Source organism: Diorhabda carinulata, chromosome X (genome assembly GCF_026250575.1).
Source record: "Diorhabda carinulata isolate Delta chromosome X, icDioCari1.1, whole genome shotgun sequence".
Classification (NCBI taxonomy): Eukaryota; Metazoa; Arthropoda; class Insecta; order Coleoptera; family Chrysomelidae; genus Diorhabda; species Diorhabda carinulata.
In genome coordinates this window covers 61,726,347-61,739,487 of record NC_079472.1, presented here as the reverse complement: position 1 = coordinate 61,739,487, position 13,141 = coordinate 61,726,347, and the positions used below count along the sequence as shown (strand labels likewise).

At 33.9% G+C, this 13,141-nt stretch overlaps 1 protein-coding gene across 1 annotated transcript in view; it reads right to left on the bottom strand.

Moving 5' to 3' along the window:
* Window positions 1–13,141, bottom strand: part of LOC130900569 (nephrin-like) — a 288,962-nt gene that overhangs the window by 5,238 nt on the left and 270,583 nt on the right. Inside the window, exons 9-10 of the mRNA XM_057811268.1 lie at window positions 11,165–11,464; window positions 9,305–9,604 (exon numbers count right to left, since the gene is read on the bottom strand). Of these exons, the coding sequence (XP_057667251.1) occupies window positions 9,305–9,604; window positions 11,165–11,464 (600 nt within the window). The remainder of the gene's footprint in view (window positions 1–9,304; window positions 9,605–11,164; window positions 11,465–13,141) is intronic.

Here is a 13,141-nt window from a genome sequence, read left to right as displayed (position 1 = left end):
ACCCAAAGAAGTGAGGGTGGAAAATGATGGAAGGGTAGTTATACTCAAACTAACATGGGGTTACAAAATTTGACAGGAAAAAAATGGATAGAACAGAAATAAGTTTATTCGGCAAAAAATATAGACAAATAATAAATACAAAAACTGCAGAACATTACGAAAATCACACAAAATGGATCAAACACATGTATAGGTTGGGTGGGAGAATGATTATAAGAAAAATATTAGTGCTGAAAAAAATAAGAGCGAAAAATAGAGGAAGATCAAGGAAAACCTGGACGGGCTAAATTAACGGAGAAAGAATTTTGGAAGTAGAAGTAACTGAGCTCCACGTGAACAGACATAAGGAACACGTGAGTAAATAGTGAGAAAACGGTCAGTTTTTTGATTTGCGGATAAATGTTTGAAATAAGATAAGATTGAGCTCCAAACTTAAATCAACGTAGCGTAGTAACCATCATAATGAGAATTCAACTTAATTGATAATCTAAATGTTGACTGATTAAGCTAATAATTTCATAAATATGTATGATTTTGTTGAATTGTTTTCTTATTGATAATAGATAAACTATAGATTTTATAGAAAAAGTACAGTGATAATAAAATAAGGAAATTTTCTTTAAGACATTATTATTTTTCATCGATGAATATTTGAACTTGTCTTGCACAATGTCTTTATTGTTACGAACGCGTCTTTGTCCTGGAGCCGGTCCTGCCTAGATGTATTGGAATTATGAATTTTGGCGTGTACGGCGCCTTCGACTTACTTTTTATAAACCACGTAATCCATTTGATTTTTGTTTTTATTTAAGTTTTAATTATAGCAGGCGGATTATTTACATTGTTTCTTTTGAATTATTCCTAGAAAAGTCTATTCACTTATTTGTTTTGTTTCTTTATTTTTTAGAACTTTTAAGAATTCTTCTGGGATATGTATATAAGGAGTTTGTGTACCGCAGTTAGTTAGTTTATGATAAAGAGTCGTAGTGAACAGATCAAAATGGAAAATAATCGAAGAATTGGAATAAATTATTCAAGTCAGTTAAGTGATAGTCATAAGTGAATTATTATAAGTTAGTGAAGTGTATAGTGTATAAAATAAATTGAGAACATAAGAGACAGTGCCTAAGAATTTGTTTTATTGTTATGATTATCGTTAATGACACAGTTTATTTCTGGTGTGTGGAAAACAAGTCACTAAATACCTAAAGGGGGTCTGTGTGAGGGATGAAATATCATTTGGATTTTATGGCTGTTTCAGTAGCACTGTAAAAGCCGATATTATCATGTTGAGTTATGTCGAATTACTCCAATGTCTTTTGGTAAACAATTGGTAGTTTCAAGTTTTCGTCTCCCATTTAAGAGAAAAATATTTTGAACTCGATTTTACCTACTATCAATTAGGAGTGATATAGGATAAGAAGGGAGATTTTCTACTGGAATTAAACATATAAATTTCATAGAAAAAAAAAACAATCTCTGAACTGAATACTTCGTTTTAGTGGTTTTTTGAATTTAGATAATAAGAATTTTCAATAATACTAACGAGTAATTAGTGGAATAGCTTATACATTGTAGTTATTGCTTATTTTGTGAAACAATACGAATACATGGAAGCAATGTTTGTATTTATCGAATTCAAACAATATACGCCTTCGACCCCTATCCGCCCACAACCCCATTACTATCGATTGCTTTGTGGAACCGCAATTGTAATACTGAATACTGAATTTGATACAGAAGACGTCCTTTCACGCCCTGTAAACTTCGAAGGGAAAGAGGTGCGGTTGGCTTCGGTATAGAGAACAATTACACAGTTCAGTCTTATCGTGAAGAGAGTCCATTATATTCTCCATTCTATTCAATTCCGATCGTTGTCACAATCATTCCAATACAATTCAAGATAGATGGTCTTCGCAACGATTTACCGCCTGCCCTGCCCTTTTATGCAAACATCCTGTCGATATCTCGGATATTACCGGCAAAAAATTTCATAATGGACTTAATCTGGATGTGTCTGAAGGGCGAAATTTCATCAAATCCATCATAAATAGATTTTTTATTTCCTTCAAGAATTTCCCAATATATACTGTGAATAAATAAGATATATTAAATATAATGTTCTCTAATATTGTTAATTTGTGAGGTACAGGCTTGTAAATGGCGTGGAGGATATGTACAAGGTTTGATAAATAAATTTGTTGAGTTTCTATTGCAGCAATTGCTTAATTAATCTTGATTAATCCATTTTAGATCCATTTTGATACTGTAATAACTTTGGTGGAATCACGTTTGGAGTATCTGGCATGAAATATGAATTATGAGCTAAGCATTAACAATATAGGCGAGAAAAATATGAATGATGGAAATAGATAGCTGAAAAAATGGACCTTCTCTTGCGGCGCTTCCATATTTAGCGCTTACTTTTACGTTGGGGTATGCGTGTATCACTAAATAAACGTCACTCGTGTTTTTAACACCTTAGGCTCATTTCGTCACAAGTCAATCTAGTCCATTCGTATCCATTAAGTCGTACGCTTTTGAATTGGAAATATTAACTTACCATTAAAACAAAGAGAATATGTAAATCTAATTTCATACATAAGCACGTCCCGTCAAGTCGCAACGCGTCAAGACTTGCCAAGACTTATTGCGACTAAGCCGGTGGAAAATTTTAAGAATCAATCAGTCGTAACAGTTGCACGGAGAAAATGGATATAAAAGCACTAATTGCATTAGTGCAAGCGAAAGAAGCAATATATGATCCTAAACACCCAAAGCACAGAGATAGGGATTTTATTGCTGCTGCATGGAGAATGCTGCTTAGCCATAGAATTGAACACAACTTGTAAGTAACTAGGTTTTTATAGTTTATTTTCGTGAAAAAGAGGTACAGATTTGTCTACAAAACATCCCGATATTTCTCGTTTTGCCATGGTACAAAACCTTCTGGTGACATGAAATACTCTGTTAATTGTTCTCGGATCTGAATTGCCTTTGTATTTGCTCTGTGGATACTTGTAGGTCTTAAAAATTGAAGTTGAAGATCGATTGAATCCATCATCAGTGAAAATTTCGAGCACATCTGTAATAATTTGTGTTTGGGTGTTCACCAAGCTGGTACCCGATCTAATTTCAAACATCAGTTTCCGATACCATTTGGTACATCTATGTAAAACTGACCCATAAGTTACTCAAATCTATTGACGATTTACCCAGATTATAATCTTGAATACATGTAGGCTTTATCATGCTTCCACCTCTTCTGTTCCTTTTGGAGACCGTTTTTATACCAGATTGCTTTATGAAAAGTCTAAGCTGGTCCCGACATTCCAAAGGTACGATGCCTTCCCTTGATTGCTGACCTGCTATTTGGGCCAGTATTTTCTGTAAATTCTCAATGATCCTTCTAAATGTGTCTTTCTTTTACTCATTCGCATATTAAGTGGAGCACTTGTGTACATGGTTCTGCCTTCATTGATACACATAGCCTGGGAGGTGCATCAATTTCTAATGAACTATTTTTCAAATTTGTATTTTTTCATGAAACGGTCACTTGGGGTCTGGCACTGAGGGTATTAACAAAGCAAAACCCTATTAGCTATATTTTATCAAAATTACTCCCAAATTTATGGAAATATTCAAAAAGATATGTTCATTTTTACATCAAAATAAGTACGAAATAAACACTCTCTATATAAATGACTAGTAAATTTATTATTATTCATTTTACATAATATGTTGAGTAAAATTATCCAATTTTGGAAGTGTAGCATCGACTTGTTGTGACATTTTTTCTCATTTTTCAGACGGCTCTGCATTAATTTAATTTTTTTCCATTTGGTGTATCCTTCGATATATGTGAAGCATAAACCAAAAATTCAAACGGTTCATTCGAATTTAGTTACGATTTTCAGATAAATTTGCTACATTTGTACGACATTATTATTAAAAGCTCTCGTTATTCTGCTTTTTATTCCATTAGCTTGTTGTTACAGGCTCTTGGAACCCATAGACATATTCACAAAAGCACGTGATTTACATTAAACGTTGTCTCCTTCCTTTCTTCCTAATTTTGTGGAAAATTCCAAGAGGTTTGTCTGCAAAACTATCCCAGCGTTTAGTTTTACCGATATTAATAAGAAAAAAATGAAAAATATTTCTTTCTTCTCATTAAAAACTCATAAACTAGAAATAAAATGCATCGTTATAAAATTATACAAACCCAGGAGCTCATTCAACACGATTTCAAAATGAGAACGTTCTTTTAAACAAATTATGGATGTGATTCAATTAGAAGATATCTTAATAAAAGCACATTTACACTTCATGGACATATTAAACGTCAAAATTGTCACTATGGGTCTAATGAGAATCCTCATTTAATGGAAGAAACATACGCAATATCTTGAAAAAGTGAATGTTTGGACGGAAATTGTTAAAAGTCTCTTAAACAATGATTGCGAATTGATTTGGGATGAGGATTTGATACTTCCTCGGAGCAATGCACCAACTTTTATAAACTTCTATCCCGAGGAGACTAAATCTGGTGAGTGGGGTGCCTGAGGTTGCAATTCAATTGATAGTTTTTCTTTTTTCAAGTCAATTATCCCAGAAAATAGACGCCATGACTTTTCCTTCTTTGGAGCCTGTTCTCCTTTTTCAGTCCATTGTTTTGATTGTTTTTTTGTGAAATGATAGACCTACGTTTCATCCATGGTTAGGGGCTCAAAAATACTTTGAAATATAGCCAAGCACTTGATGAAAACATATTCACGACGCAGTTTTCGTTTCATTGTGAGCAAACGCGGAATCCATCTGGTGCACAGTTTTCTCGTATCCAAATTTTTAGTTAACACCGCACTTTTTGAAATTTTTTGTTCATAATCATCCAGTATCGCTTTGTGAACTTTTTCCAATATTTCTAAAATCGTCACCTTAATTGGTCAACTTCGCTCTGCTATCCAATATTTTACTGTTGATAAAGAAGAAGCGGTCACCTAGAGAAGAATCTAGTTCACCTTTTATACTGATTGGGCAATTGCTTTTCAAATATGTTCACAAATTCACTTAAAACCTTCACTATTGATGGCTGCGTAACAAAAACTAAACAATTTAGCGTATTTTTACTTGGAACATTAGTTGTATAGATTGTGTACTATCCAATACCTAGAGTGGTATTTTCCAAACAACAACCGCCATCTTTGAGTCACGAAAGGTACCTCTGGAAATCGTATAATTCAGCTGTAATGACGTGATTCAAGTCCTAATATAACTTTGACTTCCGCTGCTAGCTAAGAAGTTTTTTTTTGTCCTATGCTAGTCAACGAACTCCAGTCCACCTCAATAATTATTATAGTTCAAGAAAATTCCGATAATCACAAGGAATGAATTCATTAAATTAAAATATATAAAGCAAATATCTCAATTGAATCTCGTATATTTACCAAAAGATAATAAAAAGGTTTATTCAAAGTATAATTGAATGAGAGATGAGAAAAATATCTTTTCCAATGATTGTGTATAAAAACTGGAATTTCTAATAATTAAAATGGAATGAATTTCGAATCTATTCAATTTTTAGATATAGGTAGATGGTATTCAATATTTGAACTCGAATATTCCGCTCGGAGAGAAAAATATTATTAATCATAATTATTTCTGAGCTGAATGTCCATTATTATCCATAATCTGTTACAATTTTTGGCGTAATTCCACAATTTAATCAGTTCAGTTCAGTGATAAAAAGCTTGGTAATATGCTTTTCGATCATTTCTTCATGAATATATTGTCACAGTTTCATAGTTTTGATATTTAGTCCAAATCAATTTTTAGCAAGTACATGGCTTGGTGCGGTCGTGGTAATACACAACGCCCGTTCTTTTGACCAACGTTTCTTTCAAATTTTACTCGTGTAATTTGGTTAATTATTGATAATTTAGTACTGAACCAACCGTTTGAGCAGGTTCTACGTCTTCATGGTTCTCTTCTGTTTAGGGAATTTTCTCACGAATCATAAATCCATGTTTTGCAGTCTTTTGTATTAGTGTATAGTATTTTCTTAAAAAAGTGTTATCCCAAAAACTAAAAAATATGTGTTGTTATTGTTTGGGCATACCAATTTTTGCAGTACGTGTTCACAAATTAGATCCAAGATTTTTTTGGAATAATCACCCTCAAAAATCGATTTTAATTAGTAATTTAATCGGTAAATTTGATTAAAAACAATTCGTAAGAGTATGAAAAGAGAATAAATAGTTTAAATTTCCTCAATATACTATCAATATAATTTTTTTTACTCAACCAACTGAATTATTGAATAACATTGATACATTTGATGTTTATCCTTCCACTCAAATATTTATCCGGACTACAGTGTCATGAACCTTTCCAATAGCGTAAGCTCTCTAAATAAAGCAGAAAATTTTTTGCTGAAAATGTTTCGAATTATAAACGGAACAATGCGAAAAGTACGTGGAAATGGAATTGATTTTATGGTATACAAAGCCCCAAACGAGTTGGTTTTTATTCCTACCAAATTTGAACAATAACTTTTTTGGTATTCCCAAACATGACACAATGAATTTCGAAGCCAAATACTCCGAAGTTGTGTTTGTACGGTGGCGTTTTTGGAATAGTAGTGGTTAATTCTATGTTTTTACTATTATTGGTTGTATCAATGTTTGTTGCAAATGAAAATACATCAGTACCGAACTAAGAAAAATCGATAGATACATCCCAACAAAAAATAGAGAGTAGTCCACATTTCAGCTGAAAGAAAATACAATTTTACTACAAAAAATCATGCGAATTGAATGGGATATTTTGAAAAAGAGCACAAATAATAACATTACCAACAAAATTGACGTGAATATTGCAAAAGAAAGTCTCAAAATAATAAATATTGTGATTAAAATTGTAGGATTATCCCGTACCTACAGCTTTTATTAAAATTCGAATCAATTCTGTCACTTGATTCTTGTTTGAAACTTTCTCAATCAATCCCGTTTATGATTGGAGTCCGATTAGATTCTCGTACTACGAAGATGGTCCCAGAAGTACCTGGCCTAACCTAGAGATGGCGGTAGTTGCTTGGAAAATACTACTGACTGACAAGTTTGAAGACGCCACGTTGTTCAGTATTTGTTTGGCAGCCATCAGTCACCAGAACGTTTCGAGTAAATCGTTTCATTTGAAAGACATTAGCCCAAGTAATATAAAAGATGAACTAGATTCTATTCTGGGTGAGGCTGCTTCTTCAACAGTAAAATATAAGGTAGAAGAGCTTAAACGAAGCCGTACGACCTGCGACAACCAGCATCGCAGTGATCGACCAAATGAGGTGACAACTCCAGAAATATTCAAGAAAATCCACAAAGCAGTATGGATGATCGTCGTTTGAAAGAGCGTGAGCTAGCAGATATAGTAAGCATGTTAAAAAGTGTGTTACATCGCATATTAACTGAAAATTTGGACATGGTACGGCGTTTGCTAACAATGGAACAAAAACCAGCGTCTTGAAGGTGTTTCCACCGATTGTTTCATAAAAATAGAGCCTAACTTTTGCTTTCTTTTGATATGATGAAACTTCACACTCACAACAAAAGAACAATCAAAACTATGGACTGAAAAGGAAGAAGTGGCTCCAAAGAAGGCAAAGATCGTTCCATCTGCAGGCAAGGTCATGGCGTCTGTTTTCTGGGATGCTCATGACAATCGTGTTTTCTTTATTCGGGTCATCAAGCATTCTCAATTACCATAAAATTCATTGTTACTTTTCTCAAGATAACAAAGATTACTGTATCTTGTATTTCCTTTCTATGGGACAGTTGGTGCGTTTTCAAGTTAAATGGCATTTAGTAGCTCCCATAACAAAATTTAGCTCTTTACCGTTTGTATTGGTTGATTTGAGTCTAAATGATATTATCAGAAACAAAATTTGCCTCAATGATTAAGTCGAATGGCATTTAGTGGGCCCCAAAACAAAATTTAGCTCTTTATTTTTTGTATTGGTTGGTTTGGACTTAAATATTATTTTTAGAACCAAAATCTGCCTCAATGATAAAATTATTTCCATTGTTTTAATGAAATCGTTTTCTGAAATGGAGACGATTTATTGTCATGTCAATAAAATGTTCCCCTTCAAATTTCCATGTATTCTACAAATAATCAATTTCTTGTCTAAATTCTAGTATGTTTTTGTTAGCAAAAAGGACAAGCAAACGTTATGTAGATTTCTCTAGTGGAGCGTGATAATGGGAGTTTTTTCCTCCTTTTGGAATAATAGATGTTTCATCACTCTTCGTTAATCTAATACGGAGAGTTTATCAGTGTAGGCCGAGTGTTCCATCGCAATTATTGAACCGAATTACCTATGCAGGATTGATTTTAGATTAAACTTCGATGGTATCTAGGCGGAGTTTTCAGTAACAGCTCATTGGCTCCCGATAAAAGAGATAAATATATGCTAAACACGCTTTTTCAATTTCAGTTAACATGGTAGATTCTCTACTTTCTTTTACAGATTTGATACCGGTTGAAGAAGTCACCAGTGGATATAAATAATTGTTTATGTATATGATTATTCTGAATATGTAGAGTTAGACAATTTCTAAACATGCATTTAGAGCGTTTTTATAGAGTCGAATTTCGATGCAGCAGAGTGTAACTTAAGTTCACTCTAAGAACTGATATATTAGGATTACTGTTCATACTAAATAATAATAATAATGACAATATCGATAATATCATATCAGATTCTCCTCAAGTACTAAGATGGACGGTATCTTTGAGCCGCTTATTGGCAAATATTAACGGACCATGGACGGATAAACTAAGACTGCTGATGACGACACTCATTAAATTCTTCTTTGTGAGGCGGAGGTCAAGTCAGATACCTTTAGATCAAATTAATACTGCAAAGCGATGACGATGGTACAGAGACAAGGTGTAATGAGACAGCTTCTATCGAACTGTCTCTGCATAGGCTGTCCTAGTGGTAACTGATGAATCTCTATGCTTTCAGTGTAAGTGGATAAATACAAATAGCCCAGATAAAACACTAAAGGATGCGACAACCATCAAACGCACGAGAAATAAAATATCTCTTAGATTGTGGAGCGAAAGGAACTCTGGAGATGTGAAATTCTAATCTTGATGGGAGTGAAAGAGAAAGCAAAGTAATCAAATTATTGCTTTATTTCAAAGAACCGTATTTCTAGAGGATATTAAAGTACATACACATGAATTCCTCGTAATACAATTTTTATTTTTCTAACTTGATTTGTTGAATAAAGATTCTTACCTGTGCGTTTTTCGGCATCCCTAAATGTGATTTCTTCCAAAACAACTCCCTTGCTCCTTCCTTTGACGTTAGTAGCAAAAATAACTATTCTGAATGTAACATCGGGCTCCAAATTATCCAAGAAAAAATAAGGCTCCGTATAAGAGGTCATATTAAATCGAGCCACTGCAGAATTTGAAGAATACAATTCCAGGACGAAATGCTGGGGAAGTCCTCCATCAAACCCAGCGAGACAATATACTTCAACTGAACTGCTCGTTTGATTGGAGAGAGAACAATTTTTGACGGGAAAGGGTTTTCCTGGAAAAGAATATACAGCATACTGTAGTACGAGAATTCAAAAGTGTATTCTGCTGTTCTTCAAAGGAGAAAACAACTACTTTCCCGGCTAGTGCCTCGACGAATACTGAATTACATAGTTTCGACGTTATTCAGGCTTGAGACCCGAACGTCAAAGAGCGTCATTATTTGGTTCATGTAGTTAAACATTCCTCAGCGAACGCTAGCTGGCGCCATCCTCACTTTCAACAGCGAACCATCGATCAGGTAGATATCTAGCGTAGTCGCCGATTATATAGTTTTCGATGGTAAATGAGGTGCACTTTCGTAATATTAAAGTTCCAAATTATTTCAGAGGCGAATAGTATAAATAAAATATTTCGATACATTTCAAACACGTCATTTACTGTCGGAATATATATTATCGACGACTACGTTAGATTTATACTTGAGCAGTGTTTCGCAGCTGAAAGTGAGGTTGGCTGGCAAACGTTTAATTACATGACGTTCTAGTCGGTTGCGAGCCATTGGGGATGCTAATATCATCACATCATCATAAGCGAACAGGATTTGCTTCACGATATATGTCGTAGACGAGTTCGTAGGGGTTTATAAAGCGAAGATGTGCATGCATTTCAAGTTTTGCAACTATAAACATTCGTTTTCTGTTATCTACTTAATATAATGTGTTGAAACCGACTTATATCCGTGCTAATTGTGGTAAAAGACATTTATGGAAAGTTCTTAATGTTCAATTTTTCCAATAAAAGAATTTTATATTAACAGAGAAAATTTAAATTTGGATATTTTCATCTATTTGGTGATAGTGGAATCTATGTTGGCTTTAAATATAAGGTACATTAACCTATTTTTTACATCGCCAAGAGGACAAAAAATTGAGATAAGAAAGGAACATAACGAGGGCGCCAACCCTTGATATCCTGCTATTATTACTTTCTTGATGACAGCTCATTTCACGCAACAGTAATTTATGCAACAGTTAGAAAGTTACGTGCATTGCTATATGACGTGGCTTTTCGCAAGAATTTGTTATTTTAATTTCATCTTATATGAACCTCCATATTTCACTAAAGTCTAAGAAACTAAACATGAAATTAGTAAGCTATATTATCACACATTAATACTAAACAGTAGTGAAGCTGATTTTGAGAGTTTAATAACAAGTTATTGAGTATGAACAGGTGCAAAATATCACATTAGGTTAACTCATATAGCAATTCTTATCAAGGATATATTTCAATTGATCATTTAAGGATAGATACTAAATTAGAATGACCTACTAAAAGACCAACTAACTCGTAGCTATGTAGCTTCACTTATTATTATAGACCAGAGTCTAATGTCTAAATAAAGTTCATGGAAACCATGTAAACCTTTGAAACGTTCCCTCTTATCCATTTTCAAAGCTCTGGTGCACGAATCTTTCCTATTTTTGTAAGGAACCGCTCATATTGAGTAGGTATCTCTATATTATAAACAAGAATTTTTCTGAGCAAAAAAAAAATCTTTCCATTTCAATTTCGTGAAAAAGTATTCATTATAATGATGAAATATTCTTACCTGCTGCAACTAGCTGGAACATACATGGCTCAACTTGATGCCCAACTGAATTAGAAGCCCAACAAGAGAGAGATCCATAATCCAATTCAGACACCGGTGTGTATCGCAAAACGCTGTGAGTTCCGTTACTAGATTTAGCGAATCTCTCGGCAGCGACATCTATAGTTTCTCCAGAATTATTGAATTTCCATCTATAACTTTTGGCTGGTGGATCGGATTCTATTTCGCACAAAATATCCACACTCTCTCCTCTCGATGCTCCGACTATGGTAACTTTATCGTGTTTACAAGTAGGAGCAACTGGAACAATACAAATTATTAGATTAACATCAAATATAGAAATGGAGCGAATGATGCCACTTTTTCCTATGAAGTTAAAAGGAGTTTTTCGACTTTAAGTGATATATTGACAAATTAGTTTGATGGATACGCCATACAAATATAGTTATAACGAAGCTAGGGGATACGTTTACCATTAAGTAATTCAAGAGGTGGAGTATTGCATCAAGACATAATAAAGAGAATTTTAGTACAGAGGAACACTCAGAACACTATAGAAAGATAAACCGGCATTCTTTGTAATATGTTGATGGATCAAGTGATGCTTTAACTATTTCAATGAATTAGAAGAAGAATTATCAGACTAACAAGAATGGATTACAACTAAATCTATTACTGTGTAGTGTGAAAAACGATCTAAAATCTGGAAGACCAGGAATAAGTGACGAGGCAAAGCTTCAGAAAAAAAAACCCTCATACGACTACAAATCAAATTTCCTTACAACAAAATGTTAGTGAGTTGTTCTTGGTAGACTTTTCAAAGAAAGAAAGACTACATCCAAACAAAGTTCAACTTCTTTAGGAACTCATGGAGGTTGATTCAAATAGACCTTTGGAACTTGGTGAGATCCTCATAACCACAAGAGAACTCTAGAAGTACGTTTCGGTATTTAATTTAATCACGGAGTACGATAGTAGCTTTATTTGAAGTTTCGAAAGTGAGTTTCCTCAAAATAACATTATCAATAATAAATTAATATATTTACCCGACGTATTGTAGGTGAAGAATTTTTGAGAACTTTCTTCCTACATGTTATTTGATAAGCTATTTTTGAGTGGGCTGGATGTGATGTGTTTTCAGTAGGATGCTACCGTCTACCTACTACGCATAGGAAACAATCAATTAATCGTAGCAACGATTTCTAGGTACTGAACAATTTATGAGCTGAGGGCACAGATCAATTACGTCAAGTTTAAGATAGAGCCGTTACGCCTCGTTGAAATTTTTCTCGGAAATTTCATGAAAAGGCAAACGCATGTTCTTATAGCGCTGGGATCACATGACGAATCATGCAATTTCATTAGAATACCCTGTAATTATAACTATAAATTAAGTAGAGTTTCAATTCAATCTTATCTGGAATTCATGCCTCACAAAATATAGAAATTTTTAAGCATATACAGTAATTTATTAATCAAATGTGGAATGGAATTATAGCATCTAAGTCCATTTTCAAACGTTGGTTTTCTTATATACGAGGATGGTTCAAATATAGACCAAAATTTTTGAATAAACGCGTAATATCGTAAAAATGGATATTAGAATGGTCTGTGACGAAGCCTGCAGAATAATCAGGACCTCGTAACTTCGCTTTTCGGTGTACTAATGACTATGAACGATAAGGATACATCAGTGGCTGATAAGCAACGCATAATTATTTTTTTGGTTGAAGATAATGTAGAAGCTTACCACATGCGCAGCGCGAACAAGTTTAAGAGCGTCAGCGCTGTAGAAAAACTTATTTTGGAATATCGAAGCAGTACTGTAAGCGAAATGGATGAAGAATTTGGTATCTATTTGGGGAGTATTGAGCAAATGACTCGGTTACTGCAAAATTTCATCAAGATGGTTGCCAAGATTTCTGAATTGTGAGCGGGAACTCAGACGCGTTACCTGCAAGGGTATAAAGAGGGTTG